This window comes from Poecilia latipinna, unplaced genomic scaffold (genome assembly GCF_001443285.1).
Source record: "Poecilia latipinna isolate Pla-1442-1.1 unplaced genomic scaffold, P_latipinna-1.0 Scaffold2102, whole genome shotgun sequence".
Lineage (NCBI taxonomy): Eukaryota > Metazoa > Chordata > Actinopteri > Cyprinodontiformes > Poeciliidae > Poecilia > Poecilia latipinna.
The window spans coordinates 25,228-48,400 of NW_015114718.1; the positions used below are offsets into that span (position 1 = coordinate 25,228).

General features: G+C 40.5%; 4 protein-coding genes across 5 annotated transcripts; 3 read left to right on the forward strand and 1 right to left on the reverse strand.

The window, feature by feature from the left end:
• The first annotated feature begins 562 nt into the window (after positions 1 to 562).
• On the forward strand, positions 563 to 2,952 carry aatf (apoptosis antagonizing transcription factor). The gene has a single exon (XM_015017084.1). It carries the CDS (start codon positions 639 to 641, stop codon positions 2,277 to 2,279), a length of 1,641 nt encoding a protein of 546 aa, XP_014872570.1. The 5' UTR covers positions 563 to 638; the 3' UTR covers positions 2,280 to 2,952.
• Positions 2,953 to 3,907: 955 nt separating this feature from the next.
• uck2a (uridine-cytidine kinase 2a) lies at positions 3,908 to 9,889 on the reverse strand. The gene is made up of 7 exons (XM_015017091.1): positions 9,732 to 9,889; positions 7,837 to 7,996; positions 7,613 to 7,709; positions 7,313 to 7,455; positions 6,144 to 6,241; positions 6,003 to 6,051; positions 3,908 to 5,591 (listed from the first exon to the last, which is right to left on the reverse strand). Exons 1-7 carry the CDS (start codon positions 9,831 to 9,833, stop codon positions 5,452 to 5,454), a joined length of 789 nt encoding a protein of 262 aa, XP_014872577.1. The 5' UTR covers positions 9,834 to 9,889; the 3' UTR covers positions 3,908 to 5,451.
• Positions 9,325 to 23,172, forward strand: aldh9a1a.1 (aldehyde dehydrogenase 9 family, member A1a, tandem duplicate 1). 2 transcript variants are annotated; one of them, XM_015017087.1, is made up of 12 exons: positions 9,325 to 9,330; positions 16,612 to 16,769; positions 18,143 to 18,288; positions 18,527 to 18,656; positions 18,735 to 18,869; positions 18,956 to 19,152; positions 19,517 to 19,657; positions 19,761 to 19,949; positions 21,958 to 22,045; positions 22,126 to 22,267; positions 22,486 to 22,598; positions 22,706 to 23,172. In XM_015017087.1, exons 2-12 carry the CDS (start codon positions 16,628 to 16,630, stop codon positions 22,798 to 22,800), a joined length of 1,518 nt encoding a protein of 505 aa, XP_014872573.1. In that variant the 5' UTR covers positions 9,325 to 9,330; positions 16,612 to 16,627; the 3' UTR covers positions 22,801 to 23,172. The 2 variants fall into 2 exon arrangements, with proteins under 2 accessions (XP_014872573.1, XP_014872572.1); XM_015017086.1 differs by lacking the exon at positions 9,325 to 9,330 and adding an exon at positions 16,333 to 16,439.
• On the forward strand, positions 11,401 to 15,291 carry tmco1 (transmembrane and coiled-coil domains 1). Its single transcript, XM_015017092.1, has 7 exons — positions 11,401 to 11,630; positions 12,690 to 12,767; positions 12,851 to 12,910; positions 13,123 to 13,169; positions 13,277 to 13,344; positions 13,462 to 13,606; positions 14,883 to 15,291. Exons 1-7 carry the CDS (start codon positions 11,561 to 11,563, stop codon positions 14,979 to 14,981), a joined length of 567 nt encoding a protein of 188 aa, XP_014872578.1. The 5' UTR covers positions 11,401 to 11,560; the 3' UTR covers positions 14,982 to 15,291.
• Position 23,173: the final 1 nt, after the last annotated feature.

Here is a 23,173-nt window from a genome sequence, read left to right on the forward strand (position 1 = left end):
GTGTAGAGATCTCTAAAGCGCATTTGTACTCGGGGGTGTTGTGTTTAAGGTATTACCCACATTTTATATATATATATATATATATATATATATATATATATATATATATATATATATATATATATATATATATATATGCTATATAAAAAGACATATACCAGAAGCTTCCAAAAACATATCAAATTGTGTTTAAAGACACAGCAATCTTACTGTATTTAAACGTTTGACTTTGATGAAAGTAATAAAAAAAAATGCCTTAGAAAATTTCTATGATTATCTGTGGCATTTGGAATTATTTGAAAAAATAATTAATAATAATTGACCTAAACCCGGATACGTGAATTCTAAATTCACATCAGAAAGTGTGAAAGAATGCATAAGCTAGATAGATAGCTAGATAGATAGCCTATATGTATTATTATTATTATTATTATTATTATTATTATTATTATTATTAACTAAATAATGTAGGGCGTGGGGGGAGGCAGCCTCGAACTAGGGTCAAATGTTCCCTGAGAGACAAGTCGCAGGGTTTATTTACACATGCTTCTCGGTTTCGTCGCACGTTACCAACGTCAGACGCACCGTGATCTCATCAGTAGCCGCTCCACACGTGCAAAAAATATAAACTCTCCGTCATGGCGGGCTCGTTTTCCCAGGAGCTCGAGGACCTGTTGAATCCGTTGCCTAAGTTTGCGGATCCAGAGGACGATATAGACGAAGCAACCAAAGCCCGTGTGGTCGAGAGGTTCAGCGAGGACGACGAGGATGATCTTGGGGTCGGGGTCAGTTCTCTTCGGAAACGCAACTCTTCCTTGCTGCTGGACACGGACAGAAGGTATGCGGGGAAGCCAGTGTCCCGTAAAGAGTTGCTTATGGATATTGGAGAATCAGACAAAGAAGAGGATGATGAGGTTGACACAGAGGAAGATGATGAAGAGGGTTCTATAGAGGAAGAGGAGGGTGGTGATGACGATAATGATGATAATGAAGAAGAGGAGCTGGAATACTTGAGTAGATATTCAAAACTAGATGCTAAATTGACACCACAGGCGAAGGATTCTGACGCCACTTTTCCTGAAGTGGACTTTTATAAAATGACGGAAGGCATGGATGACCTGGGGATGAGTGAAGATGAAGATGATGGCAGTGGTGAGGAGTCCGGAGGCAGTGATGAGGATGAAGGCTCTGAGGACGATGAGATGGAAGGCGAGCAGGAAGGGGACGCTGTCCACACGTTCTCTAAAGACAAACTGGACGAGGAGGTAGAGAAAGGCAGGGCAGTGAAGAGTCAGCTGGCTCTCTGGGACCAGCTGCTTGAGGGCCGAATCAAACTCCAGAAAGCCCTGGTGACTGCCAACCAGCTGCCTCAGCCACCTGCGTTCCCAGAGTTCAAGAGGAGAGGAGGGCCTGAGTACGCCGGGGCTCTGAAGAACACCCACAAGGCCCTGAAGGCTCTCCAGAGGTCCCTGCTGGAGCTGCATGACCAGTTGCTGTACCAGAGCCCCGACACACGCCCCATCTCCGTGGGGAGGCCTCCAGCGGGGAGCGAGGATGATGAGGAGATAAACAGCGATGGCGGTGGAGAGGAGCAGGAGAGGTCATCGGCGGACGTCGGAGCGCCCAAAAGGAAGATGGATATGGCGGAGTACCCAGACTTCATGGCCAAACGTTTTGCAGCTTTCGAGCCCTACCGCAACACCACGCTGCAGAAGTGGCACGACAAAACCCGCCTGACCACGGGCAAGAGCAGCAAAGGTTTCGGAGCATTTGAAAGGAACATTCTGACCCAGGTGGAGCAGGTTCTGATGGACAAAGAGAGGCTGCTGCGTCGCACCCAGACCAGGCGCTCCGAATACAGAGTCCTCGGCAAGAGAGAATCCTCTGCCAAAATTCTCGACAACATCCCAGAGGAGGGAGAGGTCGCCGAGCATCAGCCGACCTTAAACACGCACCTGAAAGACCTGGACGAGGACGTATTCGACGACGACGACTTCTACCACCAGCTCCTAAGGGAGCTAATCGAGCGCAAGACGAGCGCCACGGATCCCAACGACCAGGTGGCCATGGGCAGGCAGTGGCTGGCCATCCAGAAGCTGCGCAGCAAGATCAAGAAGAAGGTGGACACCAAAGCCAGCAAGGGGCGCAAGGTGCGATTCCACGTCCACAGCAAGCTGGTGAACTTCATGGCGCCTGTGGACCACAGCTCCATGAGTGACGAGGCCCGCAGTGAACTGTACCGCGGCCTCTTCGGTCAGAACGCCGCAATCAGGGAATGACGCATCAGGAAGGGGAGTAATGACCTGCAGGAACTTTTCAGACCCGGTGGACATTTCTGGTGCTGTAGTTTGGTACTGTTATCTGCTCAAAGGACAATTTAAGTTCTTTGTAGCATTTCAATGATTTAGGAAGACCTGGATGCACTCACCAATCAGCTAATGATCAGAATCTGTTGATTTTCCCTTGGTCGACTAATATCTGATTATTTTGTTGAACCTTTTGTAGTTCATAAAAATCAGGGAAAGTTTACGGACATACACACTGATGCATAAATGGACCTCATCTTGAAATTCCTTTATTTTCTTTCAGAACCTGGCTTGTTTTTTTTCCCCTTTTTTATGCTACCATCTCTAGAAAAAATCAACACATCAGCCTTCAAAGATACAGGCTTAGAAAATACCACATCGGTGCATCATTAAAATGTCTCCTGAAACGTGGGAACTTATGTAATCTTGTTTCGTATTATCTGGTAAAGATGTGATCACAGGTGAATTGTTTCAACATATTCATTTCAAAATACACTTCCACTGTATTGACACAAATAAAAAAACATGGCATAATCTATTTTCCAAATTAAAACAGAAAATCAAAACAATCGAAATGTTTATTTTGATTATGGTAAAAATAAACACTTGAGTTTATTAAATGAGCAGTCTCTCCTGCTTGTTGACAGTAATGCTCTACCTTTTTTGCCGTTCCGCTCTTTACCATCAAACACCAGCTGATGTTAGATGGTTTATTTAGTCAGGCTATCTGCTCAGGTAGCTTCTTAAACATGCTGCTTTCAGTTTGCCAGTTAATGCTAAAAAATATTCGGTTATCCTGCTCCTTTTGTTACTTAATGAATAGATACTCCCCATAAAACTAAAGAGATTTCCTCTGTTATCTATTTAGTTTCGTTAATTCAAACTAGACGTTCTGTTGATTTTTCAGTTAAATCACAGGAAACCCAAGAAAACTGAAATATCTTTTAGAACTGATGCACATTCTGGGTATTTTTGGATAGTTCTGTGATCTCATTCTGCACCCTCTTTTGGTCTATTATGGATTCTAAAGCATCACGAGGTTAGTGTGAAACATCCATCTTGGAGAAAAAGTATAGAGTTTGCGACTGGTGGTAAATTCCATAAAACAGATGACATGCGGATGTCATTTTAAAAAGAACCCACAGTTTGAAAGGTAATTGTACTTAAACACATGTTCTGTATATCATAAACAGACGCAGGTGACATGTCGCTCTGATTCATCCACCAGACCAGGCCTACAGTCGAAGCCTTTTTCTGTCTGTATGTTGGCATCTGTGTAAAGATACGGAGATCGGAATCAGCTGATTTTTTTTTTTTTCTTAGTTGCCAAATCAAATCATATTCAACCAGCAGAGTATTAAGGCAAGATGCATTTATTTTTAATTTAAAAATAAAGTCATAGTGAAAATAGTCAGAATAAAGACAACGTTACAGAAGAAAGTGGTAATGAGTTTTATTGAGAAAAAAATATCTTCAATACTCATCAAAATCTGATGTGACCAGTGAGGCAGCGCTGTCGTTTGCACAATTGTTTCAAAGTCCTGATACTGATCAGTTGATGCTGGTGTGTTAAAAGATTAAATAATTTCCTTATTTGCAAAGTTGAGTTCTGAAAATGAATACTTAACTCTTCTAATATTATGACATTATTCTGGTAATGTTACAACTTCTCGTAACAGTTTATTGTTAATACTACTATCTGAACTTTTTTCACTTAATATGATTTTTCTCTTAACCTGGTCAAGAACTCCCATTATTTTTCACCGGTTGTTTTAGTTCAATAAAAAAATAAGAATAAAGAAATTAGATAAATGTTTGACATGTTTTGATAAATAAAAGGGAGACATTCTTGTAACTCCTACATACTCAAAGAACCTGCAGCATATATTTAACTTTTATGCAAAAGTTAGAGGAAAAATAATGGAGAGGAAGTGTGGGTCTAAATCAGACTTTCCAGTTCAGACCTCAAAAGAAGCCAGAAATCTATTTCTGCCTGGAACAGTTACCCCCATAAAGCATACAGCATTTCCTTTAGTTTATTCCAACAAGAATTATAAAAAAGAAAGAAGAGAGACTTGAGTCAGCCCATTTTCTGTACGCTTCATAGTTTTTCAAGCAGCGTTTAAAGCATTGTCAATAATGAAAATAACTTAATTTGACTGATTACTGCAACTTAGCCCAAGTGAGTTTGACTGTAATGTTTGTGAAAACGTGAGAGCTTTAATAACAGGTGACATGTCACTCAGTTCAACAGTAAAACAAAAACAAAAAATAACCTGAAGAGAAAGAACAGCAAAGTACCTGAGAAGATCAGAAAAAGTTCTATACAAAAGTATAAGAACATTTACAGCAACACTTTCCACATTAGACATTAAATTTAATGCCTGTACCTGTTAGTGTAGCTTTTAATAATAATAAAAAAATCATCTGTCTGCATCAGAATATGGAAGCAAATGAATTGCTCTAATTGTGAATGAGTCCAAATCATATTGAACTAAACATCTGCAGCTGGTCCATAAAGTAAAGACAAAAACCATCTGTGTTTCAGACGCAATGGTCCTGGTTAAATCAGAGGACCTGAGGGGGAAACTGGTTCCTTTGTCTCAAAATTCATTTTAACAGGTAAAGCAAAACAAATGCAACAATAAAACCAACTTATTTCAACTTTAACTTGCATATATGGACATATTTGTTTCCCAGAAAGGGTCAAGTGAAGAAAGACAACAATAAGAGAGACAAAAAAATAAAAAAAAAACAACCAAGTGTTTGCTCCAAACATCCGAGAACCAATTTGAAAGAAGGAAATGTTCAGAGGGCAATGTGTAGGTGAAAATGCGTTGCTGATGTCAGGAGAATAGGGAGACTGGTTGAGCAGAAAACCATTTCTGATTATACATCACATTCAAGTCTGTTTCTGTTGTAATGGCAAGCAGCTCTGGCCCTGAATCAAACTGAAATTGGATCATAAAGTTCAAACCTAAAGGAGGAAACTGGAATCAGAAAAAAAAGCTTAAATCAAATTCTCTATATATACAGATGTCTTTAGTCAGAGGAGAATCAGACCGCTGGAAGACCTTTACAGTTTCTAACTGCTGATCCTCAGCACTGAAGAAGAAGAGCACTTAGAGACTGACGTGGTTTCAGGTCAGTGGGGCCGGCTGCTGGACTCCACGCCGGGCTGCTGCTGCTTCATAAACCCGTATCCATTGATCCACCCGTCGGGTCGTTTGGTCAGGCCGCCGTTCAGGATGTCCTGGATGTGCTGGACAATCAAGTTAATGGCAACTGTAGTCAGAGAAAAATACAAGAGGCGCATGTCACTGACTGGCACCACTAAAGTTTGCAGTTGAAACATGACGGATAGAGAACAAGTGAGGAGTGAGGGCTATGAAATCTTTAGAAGGTACAGCATTTCTTTATCAAAACAGTTGTATGTGGAGAATAACAGGTGCAAGTTGGTAAAATTCATTCAGACAGAAAGTTAGAAATCCTGTTTTCACCTGCTGAGTTACAGATGCCCTGTTTCTCAGCCCAGACAATGCTGTTTTGTCCCTAATCTTGCTTCTTTAGCTCCCAGAGACAAAAAATGTGAGCTCAGAGATAAACAGTAAACACAGCTGCATCCCTCAAGATATCCCTGTTGAGTCTAGTGAAGTGTTACCAATCCAAGTTCTTGGTAAAACACAAAGTACTCACCGGTGTTATCAACTCCTCTAGGAATTATCACGTCAGCGTACTTCTTGGTCTGAACAGCAAGGGGAAAAACAGAGAGAGGGAGGTTGTAGTCCATATTCATGGTCATAGAATGCAAATGGCAGGAGCAGAATTCACACTCACTGGCAGGCAGAACTCCTCAAACGCAGGTTTCACAAAGTTGATGTATTGGGCTAGAATGCTCTCCAGGTCCCTGCCGCGTTCACTAATGTCCCTCAGCACTGAGAGACACACAGACAGAAGATTTTCCACAAAGCTAACTGCAGGAATACTTTGCATGACAAAACATCCAGTGCAAAACACCAAAATGCCAATTTGAGGAATTGAATAAATTTGATCAATCCACACTACCGGTCAAGGTTGTGCTTAAATAAACCTCGAGGCCTTGAAATTTTAAAAACAAGGGTAATTTTCCAGCAAAATATTTGCATAAATACAGTCGCTGTGAGTAACTATGTCAATTCAATACATTATTGGAAAGATTTCTCTAGAAAATTGGTGCAAAGCATTGTACAATCCAGTGACCACTGCCAATGCAACTTTTAAACTCCTCAACAGCTACAACATGACACAATGTGAGAATGTTCAAGGGAAATGACTGCATCTTGCAGGGCACACTCTGGTTTGCATGTTAGAACTGTTAATTCTAATTAAACCTGGATCTGGTTTGTGTCTACAAACTTCAAAAACCAGAAACACCCAAATATACGTACCAAGTATTGTGTTTTCTGTTACAAACACTGGTAACGGTTCCTAATTCCAGTGCTTCTAGCCGTCTGGACAATAAAGTCTTAGAGTAACACTTTAAATAAGAGAGACAAAGAAAAAAAAAGTGTTTTCTCCAAGCTTCTGAGAACCAATTTGAAAGAAGGAAATGTTCAGAGGGCAATATGTGGGTGAAAATGCATTGCTGATGTCAGAGGAAAGAATAGGGAGACTGGTTGAGCAGAATACCATTTCTGACAATACAACACATTCAAGTCCAAAAAAGGTCATGGTAGCATAAGACTTCACCAGATGCCATACCAAACAGCTAAAAACAAGAAACAGAGACATATTTGCAGCAACTGTATGATACACCTTCTTGAAAATAGACAAGAAGAACTAAGGAAGTTCTGAAAGCAACTGCTGTTCAGTTCAGTACTAGAGGGTCAGTAAGTGCATTTTCTGGGATAAGGCCAGTGTGTCCTTATTCCAGCCACACTGGAATAAGGGGCTCCCAAAACATTAAAAAGAAACCAGCCCAAGCACCTTTAGTTAAGCATCTTTTCACTTTAAGAATATGACATCACCTCTGCGCGACAGACGTGTGTCTGCGTCCGTATCCACAAACAGTTTCATTTGGAAAAGGTCTCGAATCTCCTGAGAGTAGAACATCAAGATGCCTTCGAACAGCACCACATCGGCAGGGTACACTGTGACCGTCTCTTCCTTCCTGATGGACAGAGAGCAAACACAAAGCACTAAAGCCATTTCTGCTATGTCTCACTATATCCATATGAGATATAAGGTCTGCTTTGAGATTTTTACCTTTACCCGAGTTCACACAAGCTATCAGAGTTGTAGGATTGTAAGGTCAAGAAAAGACTCACCTGGAATGGGAGACAAAGTCATAAACAGGAATGTGGACAGTTTTTCCTTCTTTGATGTCCCAAAGGGTCTCAATTATAAGGTCATTGTCAAATGCATCTAGACCGAAGGAAAGAACAAAATAGTAAAACTATAACTTCTCAAACGCAGTTGAATAAGCCATCTGTTAGGGTGAAAAACTTTCGAATCTTTCCTTTTAATGAAGAGGTGAAGACCACTGCAATACCTGGGTGGTCAAAGTTGAACTGGCCCTTGAGTGCCTTGGCCTTGTGCTCTGGGGTCAGGACCTTGTAGAAGCTGTCCTGACTAAGGATGGCCACTTGGCGCTGGTGGTGGTCGATCTCGTTCTGGCCCAGCAGCTCCATGATTTTGTTGCACACTGATGACTGGCCAAACGAGAACATAAACACCAAGCAGAATTGTCAGAGTCACAGCCTGCACTCTGAGTTTTCTGTCATAGCCCAGAGAGCAAAGGTTGGGATGCTGGTAGGAGTTTGTCCTGTAACCCATGGATTGCCGGTTCAAACCCCTGTACAGTCTGTCTCAGTCGTTGTCTACTTGGGCAAGACACTTCACCTGCTGCTGGTCCGGTAGTGCTGGTGCTGGCCCGGTAGTGCTGGTGCTGGCATAGTAACCTTGCTTTTGTCAAGACTACTGTGACTACAATGTACTACCTTACCACCATCAGTGTGCGAATGACTGAAGGTAGTGTGATCGCTATGGAGTTCCCTGGCCATTGACCAATTAGAGTATAGGTCCATGCTATGTTGAAGTATGTCATGGAAACAGTTGATTGTTCTCAAACAGTTCATGGTGTACAAAATTACTTCAGAAGAGCTGAGCCAGACAGCCAGACTACCCCTTCCTAGGTTAAACTTCTACACACTGTTCCTCCAGTCATATAAAATTCCATCTGAGCTGGTCACAACATTTAAAAAAATATCTACTGGCCTCATTTACTAATATGTAGATCAGTAAATGGAGGCTAAGTGCCTTGCCAAAGGACACATCGGCATGTGACAGGAGGATGCTGGAATCCAACCCACAATTTTCAGATTGGAATACAATAAAGCTTCCCACTAACACACAATCTGTACTACAGTCTGTACTACACCCTTTCCCGTAATGTCCATAATTTTTTTAGTCAAGAATTATGAAACTTTCCACATTAGCAGGTTATAAAAAAGCACTTTCCTTGATACCCTTAATGTCAACAAAGCTTTAAAACAATGTCAAATCTGGTAACATTACAAGATGGGGGAGAGAGGAGAAGAGTAAACTTTTTGCCTATGTTCAGTGCATAAAATAGATAAATGCATCTTAACAAGCATTAAATAAATCCATAGTTGACATTGTTTGATATAAAATGCAACTTTAGCCATCTTTGCAGCTCGCAGACAAACAATAAGAAGAAACACAGTTCAACCCCCATTTGAATAACATGGAAACAGGTGTTTCTGTGAACGGTTACTTTCAGATAGTGGCGCATAGCATCAGGAAACAGAAACCACCAACAACTGAATGTTCAACCACAAATAAAGTTTTGCCGATTGAATCGACTACAACTTACAACTTTTTGAAAGCAATATTTTTTCTGCAACACAGCCATGCACCAAAGCAGCTTTTTCTTTTCTATAGAAGAATGGACTCTGAAAGACTTGTAAGCTTCAACATTCTGTAGACTTTGGGAATAAAGCTATGAGGAGGAAGAACAGAAACGGTGCATGTAGATCCATGAGAAACAAGAAGAAGGAATACATGATCCCATAATAAACACTGCAACAAAATCCCTCCATTTTATTCTAAAGTAACACATTTTACTCCCTGGAGAGATATGTGTTGTAGTTTATTCTGATTTGACTGAATCTGCAGCCTCTGCACAGCTGCTGCTGATAAATCTGGTCATTCTCTTTGTTCATGTTTATATATATATATATATACACCTTGCAAATTACCCTTCTATGTTACTAATCAAGCAACACCTTTAAGGATGATGCAAAGTATAGAAAAAATAATTAAGGGAAGCAAGCAAACAAAAAATAAGAATCGATCACAACGTGATCTTTGTTGATCACAACGTCAACAAAGAGCATGTTCGGCTCTTGTGATGGAAATGCCAACCTTTCCGCTGGCCGTGCCGCCGGCCACACCGATCAGGAACGGCTGCCGGTGCCTGTCACGCTGGCCCGGGTCACCCGGCTTTGTCTCGCTGTCTCCCGGCATGCTTCATCTGCCTGCCGATGCGGTCTGTGCATGCCGGTGTGTGCGCGCGCGCACTTCTCCTATTTCATCACGGTGACGGTGAGGAGGACGATAGTGACGTCAGATCACAGGAAATGGGAGGGAGTTCAATTCAGTTTATTTATATCGAGACACTTTACAAAAAAAGACGACTCCTAGTCAGGTCAGTTCATTCCAACTTGATCCTATTATCAACAAGTTCAGTTTAATTTTCAAGTTGTTAAAATGGTTGTAGAAAACCCAGTAGACCGCACAGAGACATTGACTTTGCAGCAATCCCTCATATTGATAATAATGCATGTGGTGGTAGTTGAAAGGAAAACTCCCCTTTAACCGGAAGAAACCTCCAGCAGAACAAGGCTCAGTGTGAGCAGCCAAGAAGATAAAGACTGCACTCAAAAAGAAGAGGAAAACCATAAGCATTGATCAGCACTGATCTAGGAGTACTCTCAATGTCAATAACAACAACAACAACAATAATAATAATAATAATAATAATAATAATAATAATAATAATAATAATAATAATAATAATAATAAGGACTGAAAGACAGAAGGAGAACGTAAATTGTTGGTAGCAACAACCCTCCAGGTGCTGCAGCTAAACCAGATGTAGATTCTATGAAGAGACAGACAGTACAGTTAAAATCTGCAGTAGCTGCAAATACTGCAAATTTGGAGAGTAGTAGGGGAATATAGAAAAGTTGTCAATATGCAGTCTAAGCCTGTGGCTACAGAGATCTAACTATAAACTTTAGTAGACTGGTGAGGAGCCTGAAACTATAAGATCTTTCTCCCATTCTACTTTTAGAAACCTCCAGGAGTTACCAGTAAACTGCAGTCTGGGACCAAAGTGTTCTATTAGAAATATTCAGATCTCAGGAATTTAGAGTAATGATACTTTTCTGCTAAATATATTCTAGAAACACAGCCCAATCGCCCCTAAAAGATCCACAAAAAATGTAAAGAAAGACCACAATTAATCAGATCTTTTTTCTTTTCAATTTCTTGATATATATATATATATATATATATAAGTGAGTTTTGATGTAGAACCTCACAGCTTTCTCCTAGAAAGCTGAAGAGATATTTTATCTTTCATCATCACAAAGCCATAGTTGCATTAATCATCAGATATGATAGGGTCTATCATATCTGATGATCTCCTTAAAAGCCTTAAAAAATAAGGCTTTGAAGGAGATTGAATTCAACTAAAATTCTTGACAAGGAGTAAGCAGTAACCCTGACTGAGAAGTCAATTAGTTTGTCTCAAAACTAATGGACTTATGCCAAAACACAGTAATCAGTAACAACTGAGTGAAAGAAAAATCACTTTTAATCCTTCCTCAAAGTGAAAGGGACTGAAATGCTTGCCTCGCCTTTTAGATCATTATTTGTAAAAAATACAATTTAAGAAATTCCCATTGTCTTTCCATTTCACAGTTATGCGCTACTTTGTGTTTATCTGTAACATAATATTACTAAAAATAGACAAGTTCTTGGCCGAAAAGGTTTTCTGTTTTGTGTTTGTGCGCGTGTTCGTAAGCGTGAATAAACCGGAAGTGTTTCTCAGCTGTATGACCTATGTGTAATGCTGACAGAGCTCTATGAAGCTCAGTGGAGAGAAGGAGCCGCTCAGGCTTTAACTTGTGTCTGGCCTTTGTTCTGTGAAGCGGTTCTGAAGCGGCTCCGTCAGCCGGAAAACCACCATGAGTACCATGTTTGCAGACACCATTCTGATCGTCTTTATTTCTGTCTGTACGGCGCTGTTAGCAGAAGGTGGGTGGAAATCCTCGTTAAGCTAGCTGACGTGTTTAACAGTGTTCAGAGACACGACCCTGTATAAATATATATTGTTCCTGTAAGAGTTTGGGCGTGGAAATTATATCAACCTTGGTATGATGGGTGATTTCTAAAGTTTTCTGGACCTACAGTCAGTACTGAGGCTTGAATTTAAACTAGCCGACAAGGCTAATGGCTACCACCTTGTGGTTCCGGTTAGTATTTCAAAACAAAAGTCTCAGAGCTTTAGCAAATATCAAAATTTTAATGCTTTAACATGTATTTGAATGTGTTGATAGTTTGTTAAATATGGCTTCTTCTCAGTTTTTAATGGCTTACCAATAAGTGCAGGCATGACTCCATTCATCTTTTGTAGAATCCGTTCAGCTGCTTGACTCGCAAATCGGTTTTTCGTAGGATTTATGTGAACAGAGCACACCCTACTGGTTAAAGACGAATTAACAACCATATATTATAGTTCATAAACGGAATAGAATTCTTTATTTGCTCAATTGGAAATTCTCCGTGCAAAGCTGCAAAAGAGAGAGAATTAGAAGTACGCAGATACCCACAAAAAATAATAATAAAAGTGATAGTTCTTTGTTGTTCTTTGGCCTTTGAAAGTAAAATAACAGGAACATGGGTTGTGAGAGATATGCTGAAAAGGTCAACAAGCCGGACTCGAACCTGTGACGGGCGTGTCAAGGTATGATGGTCTGGCGCCAGATATAGGACCAGTAGATGAAATTAAAATCTACAGTAAATCAAACTGGAAACTGGAAAAAGTGGACAGCAACATAATATGTAATATGCATATCAACATTGGAATAAAATGTAGATTATTTTTATATTTTGTGAAATAGCCAGAAATATGTGCAATACATTGATTAGTTAGACATTGAGATCAGTTCAAAACACTAGACAAAGGCTTAGTGAACTAGAAGAATCCTTATAAATATGTATGTGATAAAGTAGATATCTACTGTTCAGTGATCATTCATTGGAAGAAAGAGAATACAGTTTGTGACATTTGTACATATCCTACTCTGTTGGCAGGAATCACCTGGGTTTTAGTATATCGAACTGAAAAGTACAAGAGGCTAAAGGCTGAGGTGGAAAAACAAAGCAAAAAGCGTAAGTGCTCTAGGGCTGGTCACCATTATCTGACGAGATTGGCATCTATAGATGGTTCTTTACTCTTGTTTTTCTGCTTTCAGTTGAAAAGAAAAAAGAAACCATTACCGAGTCTGCAGGACGCCAGCAGAAGAAGAAAATCGGTAAGAAGCCAACGAGTTGTCATGGGAACCAGTTCACAAATGGCATTGATTTGCTGTAACTATCACTATGTTCCCATCATTTCTATATGTAATTAAAGTGCTTTACATGATACGAAAAACTTAAGACACTCTACAACACTCTGTGATTACGTTATGTGATGGCGTATCCCAGAGTACTGTGAAGCTCTAAAATAAACCGTGTTCTGTTACAGAAAGACAGGAAGAGAAGCTGAAGAACAACAACAGAGACCTGTCCATGGTGAGGCCTATGACAGCCAACCTGTCCTTGTCTTATTGAATAATTCTTCAACATGGATCCTGTAGTTTCAGTCCAATATTGTTTTTCATAAGTGTGCTTGCTCCTAGGTGCGCATGAAGTCCATGTTCGCAATTGGCTTCTGCTTCACAGCTTTGATGGGCATGTTCAACTCCATGTAAGCTCCACTTTTGATCAAAACGGAAATAACTATTTAGAAATGAAACAATATACAAGTTTTCTAATTAAGTGCAATAAACAAACTAAAACACCTTGTTGTTTTTCTTCTTGGCAGTTTTGATGGAAGGGTTGTGGCCAAGCTGCCATTTGTGCCGCTGTCCTACATTCAGGGGCTGTCGCACCGTAACCTGCTGGGTGAAGACTACACTGACTGCTCCTTTATCTTCCTCTACATCCTCTGCACCATGTCTATCAGACAGGTAATTATTGCGTTTTTGATAATCCAGAAAAACACTTTCTTACCTTTAAACATTTTCTGTTACTTACTGAGTGGTTGTCATGGCACAAATCGATCCCCTGATTTTATGCCAGTGGATCAGCACAGGTAAAGGTGTGACAAACCAACATGGATCACTAGGGATGCTCCGATGTCTATATCCAATATTTATATCGCTGTTCATACCAAAAAAAATCAATATTTACAACACTCCCATGTTGCCAACTCTGTCGCTATATTTAGAGACATTTCAAAGAAATAAAATTGGTATCAGCCAAAATCGGCTTTTTTAAAGATTGTTATTCAGCCAGAAAACTGTGATCAGTGCATCAGAGATAAAAACCAAATCTAAAAATGTTGGATTCAGAACGAGATTGGTGTCATCGTTAAAAGAGCTTGGTCATGATGACTGTGGACAAAGTGCAGCTATCAGCAGCAGACTGTCCTGAAAACACCTGGATCAGTGACATTGCTGCATCATCAAGAAGGAGCTGGTCTGAGTTTAACAGAGTTCATCTCTACATCAGCCTCATATGTCCTTTGACCTCATCTTCAAGTCAATATTCATTTATTTCAACCTTTGACCCTGAATAAGCCAGTGAAGTTGCGACAGTGAAAAGAAACTCCACTGCTTCTAAGCTTCAGTAACTCTCATCATGTTGATTGTTAGTTTTGGGTCATTTGATGTGGATTTTGTTGACCACAGGAAAACTAGACATGTTAGGATTTGGTTTCCATTGGAAACTGCTTCCTAATTCAAATATCAACTGACTTTTAATTTGTAATAGCATATATTAAGAATAACCAACTTTGAATGTTTTGCAGAGTTTCTGAATATCAAATGTAAAATAATTTCAAGGTTTGTCGATTTATTTACAGCTTAAAAGAAGTGAGAAATAAAAATGGACAGTTACAAACTAGTATGCAGTTAGATTATTTCTTTTGTTATACATTTCAATACATCATCAAGCCTGACTCATGGTTCTCCAGGCAGTGGAACCTCTTTTAAACAGCTGTTCATCAGACATGATTCCCAGATCAAATTAGTAAGTCAGAGGAATAAACTTATAGCCAAAATATGCAGTACTTACTGCCAAATATTTATTATGACAAATAATGTGAAATTAGATATTTTGTGGTTAAGTTAAATACTATAAATTCCACAATCTGGTCAATTAATCTGCCAAAAGTACCTGTGAACAGCCATCACTTTTTACCTGGTTGTGAAAAACAGATTTTTCTGTCTGTCCTCCTTTCAGAACATTCAGAAAATGCTCGGACTTGCCCCCTCCAGAGCCGCCACCAAGCAGGCAGGGGGGTTCCTGGGACCTCCACCCCAAGCAGCCAAGTTTTCCTAATTGTCAAGTCACCATGGCGCCCCCAACAGAGCATTGATGGAACTGTTTGTGCTGAAGCAAATGTCTTGCCTGTTTCAGCTACTACGTTGTTTGATTTCTTGTTGTGTTTTGTAATATTTAACTTAAAAGTAGAGGAGAAAATAGAAAAGAACTTCAGTTCACACCGTGTTCACCTCACAACATGGACCGGTCTGAGATTTTAATCTTTTATTGACACAATAACATCTGAACGCCTTTCAGTATTATTGAATGTCATCATCTCTATTTTGAGTAAATTGCATATTAATAAAAGTTTTACAATTATATGTCATATTTCTCGGATTTCTTTATTTGCATCCCGTTTAGATGTGAATGACAAGTTAAATATGTCCAAAAAATGTTTCAACTTTTGGAATTTTCACAAAGAGTCATATCCAAAGAAAATAATTTTACATTTCTGTTAACGGACCAGTATGCTCCGCCTGAAATGAAATTATTTCTTTAAAAGAACCATGGCAGAAAAAAAGTTCTTTATCACAGCAACTTGATAAAGAAAATTTATCAAGTTGCTTTATCAAGTTGGTACAGCAACTTGATAAAGAACTTGGAGCTGGTGAAGGTAAACACCAGCACTACTTCCATCTGTTCAGTGTTTTCCTTAACAGAACATAAAACAACACTAACCCCACACTCATTACTTACACAAACATCAATCACCTTCCTAATGTTTGTCCTGATGTGCTGTGCTTGGTTATCAACTGTGGCCAAACATTTCCACTTTAGTCTCATCTGTCAAAAGGGAATTGTTCCGAAAGTCACATGTTTTATTTCATAATGCATCTAATTAGAAGCCTATTTTCAGTTTTGCATTAATTTTTTAAAATGACAGTGGTGTCTGAGTGTTTTTACCTGAGGTTAGCTGTTTGGTTTCATAAAACAACATTATACTGTACATTACTAATAAAATGATACTTAGAAGATTTCTTAAAAGTTGATTAATCATTATGTGCTCTTAGATTATATTCTTGGAGACAGACCAACTGGTTTTATAATCTTGTATAACTTAACAAGTCCTTTATCTCGGGGTCCTTTCTAAATTCTCCTCAGCTCTAATAATTTGCATTGTATTGTGTTGCACTCAATTTAGAAAAATATCTTTAAAAATGCTTTTTTTTCATGGTGTCCATAAACTGTGTCATACTAAGGTGTCTTTGTAAAACCATATTTCTGTCTACTCGCTTGCATTGTATAACAGAAATGACAGACTCGGTTTTAGCAGGGTTTATTCATCTTTCTCGAAGTTATTTGTGTTTAAAGTCCGCCTGTTTGGCTCAGCCTCAGCTTTATGAGCCTGACACAAGTGAGAAGCGGTTTCTCTGAAAAGAGGTGTGTCCAGACTGTTTAAAAGGGGCGTAAAATCCTCCTTCCCCTCTAACCAGACGTCCATCTTGCAGCTCTTCTCTCTGTAGATCACTAACGGTACAGTTTTGTTCTAGAAAAAAATTCCAATAACTTTTATCAGCAATAATAACAGCGCGTGCATTCTGTCCTCGTGTCACGTTCTCTGACTAAGCTAGTTTAGATGCTCTGCTAGCTCTCTACCTTTGCAAGCTAATATTACGTAATGGAGATATTTTTCTGAAACTTTCAGGTACAATCTGTGTGAAATGGCCCAGTCAATCCTCGATATGATCTCCGGAGCCTCCACTGGAGCCCTGGTGGTTACGGAGCCTCTGAACTTCTGGGCTGGAAAACGGGTGAAGACCAGGGAGGACAAAAACGCCGAGCCCGTTTTCGAGCCTGCAACTGGTAATGCATATGTTAAAAGTTTGTCCTGGTGGTAATGCATATTAAAAAGTGACACGTAGAACAATAGCACAGTCCAGAGAGGTTTAGTTTGGTTTATAAGTAACTCTGCTCTGGAGTTGAATTTAGGAGAGGGACGGCGACGCTGAAGTTAGCTTCTGATTTGTGACCCTGATGGGTTGTTTCGCATCTTTTTGCAAATCGTCAGCCAAATAACATAACTGTACTATTATTCTGACCAAATGTAGACTTCTAAGGGCTTCTTTATTTCAGACTTCAAGATACCTGAAATAAAGATGAACTGCGTTGCTTACATTAGACAGATAGTCCTTTGCATAATTTTCTCAACAACTTCTAAACCTTTTACTATAAACATAGCTTTTTGAGTTTGGTGCTTTTGGCAGTCATTTAAACTATATTTTTGAATACATTTGATTAAATAATTCAAATCTTAAGTTAGTCACTCCCTGTTGTTGAAGTAGTGTTAAACATCTTTTTTGTGCACTTAAGTTATTTAGGATGTATTTAATGCATAGTTTGTTTATAGGGTGGGGAGAAATATCTTACTAGTTATCTACATGTAAAAACCCACCCAATTAGGTAAAGTACACAAAAATGAAAAAGATTATGCTGAATCGTAGTATTTCTATGACAACTTTTTAAATGCAACAGGTGAAACATAAAATGAAAGAACGGCCCATTGTTGAAACACTTCTGTTTTCTGTCAGACAACAGAATTAGACTGTCCCATTTCACTTTTCTCCCATATTCTACCTTGGCTTTAATCAATTTAGAAATTCTGAATTTCATTCACTGAATTTATGGGCTAAATCATAACTTAACAGATTAGAAATCCAGTTTATAATCAGTGAATCTTTTATTCTATTTGGCAAAGTACCAAGTAAGGGGAATTTTACTTCGGGAGCTTTGCAAACAAAAAACTTTCACACATAGGAAATTTATTAAAGGTGCTTTATTTAGTTTAGGACAATCATTTCCACGGTTGACCAGACTGACCATTTATTTAAGTTTTCCTCAAAGTAGGTTAAAATGGTAAAGAAACCAAAGGGACTTGGGCAAATAGAAATGTGCAGTTTTGTAAATGTAAAAATGTTTTTTTTTGTTTTTTTTTTTTTTGTTCAGTATTGAAATTTTCTTTCCAGGTTTGACTGATCTTTCTGGCACTCAACTAGAGAAAATCAATCTGAAACTCAAAAGTTGTGAAATAGTCCTTTAGAGTCTGAAACTACAGATCAGATACTAACTTCAGAGCTGTCTTTAGAATTTTCTCCGTATTTTCTGGGGGAGAGAAATGGGAAGACATCTATCAGTACAGCCCAGCTATCTGTAGCTTATTTGCCTTCCTGTCTGCTCAGGCCGTGTCCTGTGCCAGTTGGTGCCCTGTGGAGCGGAGGAGGTGGAAGAAGCCATCCAGAGTGCCCACTCTGCCTACGTGAAATGGAGCAAGATGTCTGGCATGGAAAGGGCTCGGGTCATGCTTGAGGCCGCCCGCATTATCAGGGTTAGCCGGTCAGGCGGCTTTGAAGCTGTCCAACTTTTACTGTCCCTATTGTGCAATTTAAATTGGAGCTGACTATTGCAAGCTTGCAGCTTCTTGTTATTCATTAACAGGAAGCCCTCCCTCCTTCGTATTTGTACAAAATCCTCCTTTTGTGTCTGGTTGGCCCGTTTTAGGTCGCATAAAGGAGTTCGGTTTATTTTCCAGTAATGACTCTACATTTTTGCCCCCAATCAAACAGGAACGGAGGGAGAAAATTGCAAAGCTGGAAGTGATCAACAATGGCAAGTGCATCACTGAAGCCCTGGTGGATGTGGACGTTGCTTGGCAGACCATGGAGTTCTACGCCGGCATGGCCGGGACGCTTACAGGTGGGTGCGGGGATGTCTCTTTGTGTTTCGAAGCGTACTTTCTGTTTGTTTGAACGCGGGTTTGTGCTATGACTGCAGGTCAGCACATCCAGCTTCCTGGAGGAGCCTTCGCCTACACCAGGAGGGAGGCCCTCGGGGTGTGTGTGGGGATCGGGGCGTTCAACTACCCCTTCCAGATCTCTGTCACCAAGTCAGCTCCGGCCCTGGCTTGTGGTCAGTGAACAGCAGTGACTTTCAACTCTCATTTTGACATGAAGTCACTAATAAAAGAGATGGAAGTAAAACAATGGTTTTTCTAGGTAATGCCATGGTGTTCAAGCCGTCTCCCATGACTCCTTTGACTGCTTTGGTTATGGCTGAGATCTACAAAGAGGCAGGAGTGCCTGATGGCCTGTTCTGTGTGGTCCAAGGTGGAGCAGAGACTGGCACTCTGCTCTGCCACCACCCCAAGGTGGCTAAGGTTTCCTTCACAGGCAGTGTTCCAACTGGCAAGAAGGTACAAATGCTAAAAATGTGTTGTATGTGCACATTTGGTTCACACAGCAAAATCTGTAGCCTGTTTTCAAAACCTGAGAGTCCACACATGACGTTAAAACATTGTAGCTATTGCAGGTTTGGTATTAAGCCAAACCCGTTATAGTTCGATAAGAGGTGTTTCCGATGTTTGATTGAAACATCAGAATGTTTCACTCAACAACATTCCAGTGCGAAATCTTGCTAATTTGGACAAAAATTGGCATAAAAGTCTTCCCTTGTGAATGAGGCTCTAGTTGACAAAACATCCAATTCTTTTGAATAGCAGCACCTAGACTTACCAAAATGAGTTGGAATGACTCCATCCCTGCTGCATGTCCTCTCAGGTGATGGAGATGTCTGCCAAGGGGGTGAAGCAGGTGACCCTGGAGCTGGGAGGGAAATCTCCCCTCATCATCTTCAAAGACTGTGATCTGGAGAATGCCATAAGGGGGGCGCTCATGGCCAACTTCCTGACCCAGGGCCAGGTGAGACTGATGGGCGTCCTATCCGTATTTGCTTGTGTCACTCAGCCCGTCTGAACTAGAGCGACCTCTGTGAGCTCTTACAAGGTGTGTGTGAAATGTGTAGGTTTGCTGCAATGGAACCAGGGTGTTTGTACAGAGGGAGATCATGCCACAGTTCCTGGAGGAAGTGGTGAAGAGGACCAAGGCCATCTCTGTGGGCGACCCGCTGCTGGACGGCACCCGCATGGGGGCCCTGATCAGCAAGCCCCAGCTGGACAAGGCTCTGGGGTTTGTCACTCAAGCCAAGAAGGAGGTTGGTTCATTATCATTGTTGGATTGAGAGACTTAAAATGAGGCTATGGTCACACAGCGAGTAAATGCAACCCAACTCCAACATAGTCACCCAAAAAGTCCAATCTGTGCCACTTCCATAATATGTTGAACCAAATCAGATTCATAGTCAGAACGGTTATGTTGCATTTTATCAAACTTTTACAACGTTGACATGAGACATGCGCCATAATTCTGCATCAGAAGAAGCCAGATCAAACAAACAATTCTGAAAAGAATCAGAATTATGAAATCTGTCAGTGAAGCACATCCCATCCTGACGCCACCGCTCCTGCTTCTGACCACACATCCAGACAGACTTTTCTAAAGACGTTGCCGTTGATGCTCCACCAAAGGTCATTGCTATTAGTTGTGCTTTCTTTCTTTCAGCTTCTTTCATCTTATGATCTTGTGACGATACTGTTGGCTCTGAATGCTGAATAACTTTTATTATTAGTTCTGTAAACAGTGTACTGCTGTGTGATGTCTATGCTTTTCTTCTGAACATGCGGGTAACTTTGGTGTCTTAAGTTATTGTTGAGAAAATTGTCTTTAACAAAGAGTAAGAAAAAAAACTGTTTCAAAAACCAAAAAAATTATATATATGTTCCTAGTATTTATTTGAAGGCTTTACAGCATTCAAACACACTGCTCACTGAACACAGTCAGGATTCAAAGCCTCGAGCCGAACACAGCATTCAGTTTCATAAGAAGGGTTTCATACATTCACATAATTTGACAATCTATTTGGTTACAAAACAAATTGCAAGCATGCATATTTTTTTCATAAGGGAAATTAAACATTCAAGGACGTTATGAGGGTGGATATCAGACTAACTAGAAACAATTCAACAACTATTGCAAAACTGAGTTCAGAGAAACCGCTTCAGAAAACCTTCCAATGAGCATGTGCATTACAGAAGAATCTTGACACTGTTACACATTGATTTACCGTATTTTCTGCACTATAAGGTGCACCTTGAATGAATGGCCTATTTTAAAACTTTTTTCATATATAAGGTGCACATATTCATAGAATAGACGCTACAGTTAGGGTTGCCACCCATCCCTTATTGAACATATACGGGACCCTATTTGTTCCGTACTCCAAATGTGGATGTGATGATAAAGACCAGATCCCCGAGTACTTTATATAGCAGGCTGCCCCAGTCATTGTTTCACTCATGGTGTTGGTGTTGTGATATTGTCCCCAACTGCTTTCTGGGTAACACAGACCAACTGACATGCTGCCCCGCAGTCTCTGTCTCTCTTCCCCCGTCCCCTCCAGCTTTAAATGTATAGGGGCTGGTCCCTTGGTAACCCTAGTCGAAGCACCCCCTGAAGCACCCCGGATGAATGTCTAAAGCCAATTTGTTGACATAAAGAATGTCAACAAAACAGTCCGACTCCGGTCAGCGAGGAGAGCCTTCCTGGGCCGGGGCGTGGCCGGACGATGGTCACCCTTCTCCATTCGCGCACAGCATGTTTGTGGAGAACGTGGTGCTAAATGACCTGCAGACGACCTGATTATAGACGGTCGGTAGGTAGATAGGTCAGTCAAACTTTATTAACAAACCAGCGTTCTGACAACTATCCCAGCATGCACCGCGCGCTTCTTCTTCTACGGGCGAAAATGAAGTTGGCAGCCGCTTACCGTAGTTGCTAGACCTGTTGTGGCTCAATATTGGTCCATATATAAGGCGCACCGGATTATAAGGCGCACTGTCGGCTTTTGAGGAATTTGAAGGTTTTTAGGTGCGCCTTATAGTGCGGAAAATACGGTAGTCATAATCATAATAACCTTCAAAATATTCCATCACACCATTCACACAGAAGTCTGATTGTGGCTGCATTTAATTAGTAGCATGATCGACCCCAAAAAAATAATATTTCAGCAAAAAAATCAGAATAGATCATTCAGACCTGCTGTGTGAACGTAGCCGTAGATCCTGAGTTTCCAGATCTCATTGTTCTCTTTGTTTTTCTGCCAGGGAGCCAAGGCGCTTTGTGGAGGAGACCCTTTTGTCCCCACTGATCCCAAACTGAAGGGGGGTTATTTCATGTCTCCTTGTGTTCTTGGTATGTTTGACCCCCTCACTCATCGTCGTAGCGATTACTGGTTTCTGTCAAATCACAGTTCACACACCTTCTGTTCACAGAAAACTGCAGAGACGACATGACCTGTGTGAAAGAGGAGATCTTTGGTCCGGTCATGTCCGTCCTGTCTTTTGACTCTGAGGACGAGGTGATCCAGAGGGCCAACAACACCACCTATGGACTGGCCTCTGGAGTCTTCACCAGGTGAGCAACAGAGTCAGCAGGATTATCTCTGACCAGCAATGAGTAAAGATCTACCGCTGCTTCCCTTTGAAGAGGAGTTTATTGCTTTCTCTAGGTTGGATTTTATAACTGCCCATTCATTTCGTTCCTTTCACTGCAGTAGGTTAATGAAGTTCAAGTCCAGACGTGAGTGGTTTAATCTTTTACCACATGAAATAAGTTCCTCCCTCCTCCTGCAGGGATATTTCTCGAGCTCATCGTGTGGCAGAGAGGCTGGAGGCGGGGACCTGCTTCATCAACAACTATAATAACAGTCCTGTAGAAATGCCATTTGGAGGATACAAGATGTCAGGTAGCTTGTTGGGAGATTTCTACATTCATAAACAATTCTTTCAATTTAACTTTGAGAGAACATGAGATTTAGTGCAGGAATGAACCCAAACTGTTGAATCTCCGCAGGCTTTGGCAGGGAGAACGGCCAGGTGACCATCGAGTACTACTCCCAGCTGAAGACTGTGGTTGTGGAACTGGGAGACGTTGAGAACCACTTCTAAACCCTGAAAGTTTACATGCAACACTAGAACTGTCACTAAAGATTTTGACTTTCTGCAATTATGTGCCACAGAAAAGTTGTAGAGTATAAACCCACGTTCTTACTTTGTGAAATCTGAAGCAGTAGATCAGCAATGCTTATTTCCTGCACCGACCCGAACTTTCTATCCACAAAATGTGACTCCACCTGAGGATTAAGCTACTGTACTAACTGATATGTTCATGTGACCGCATAGGTATCTAATGTCAAAGAAAGAGGCCTAATAAATGTATATCAGTATTGGGAGGAAAGCTGTGCCAAATGATGGTTATGATGATGTATGCTTACCTGAAAGTGTTTCTTTTTTCAAAATAAAACATTTCAGTGACAAATAT

Bases quoted from the DNA above. Each gene is read 5' to 3' on its own strand.
- uck2a (XM_015017091.1), bottom strand. From the start codon at position 9,833: ATGCCGGGAGACAGCGAGACAAAGCCGGGTGACCCGGGCCAGCGTGAC. The intron at 7,997-9,731 runs GTTGGCATTTCC...TCGTTTGGCCAG, and splicing joins GCGGCACGGCCAGCGGAAAG to TCATCAGTGTGCAACAAAAT. The intron at 6,242-7,312 runs GTGATGTCATAT...TGTGTCTCTCAG, and splicing joins CACACGTCTGTCGCGCAGAG to TGCTGAGGGACATTAGTGAA.
- tmco1 (XM_015017092.1), top strand. From the start codon at position 11,561: ATGAGTACCATGTTTGCAGACACCATTCTGATCGTCTTTATTTCTGTC. The intron at 13,345-13,461 runs GTAAGCTCCACT...TCTTCTTGGCAG, and splicing joins ATGGGCATGTTCAACTCCAT to TTTTGATGGAAGGGTTGTGG. The intron at 13,607-14,882 runs GTAATTATTGCG...TCCTCCTTTCAG, and splicing joins GCACCATGTCTATCAGACAG to AACATTCAGAAAATGCTCGG.
- aatf (XM_015017084.1), top strand. From the start codon at position 639: ATGGCGGGCTCGTTTTCCCAGGAGCTCGAGGACCTGTTGAATCCGTTG.
- aldh9a1a.1 (XM_015017087.1), top strand. From the start codon at position 16,628: ATGGCCCAGTCAATCCTCGATATGATCTCCGGAGCCTCCACTGGAGCC. The intron at 18,657-18,734 runs GTGGGTGCGGGG...CTATGACTGCAG, and splicing joins CATGGCCGGGACGCTTACAG to GTCAGCACATCCAGCTTCCT. The intron at 22,046-22,125 runs GTATGTTTGACC...TTCTGTTCACAG, and splicing joins CATGTCTCCTTGTGTTCTTG to AAAACTGCAGAGACGACATG.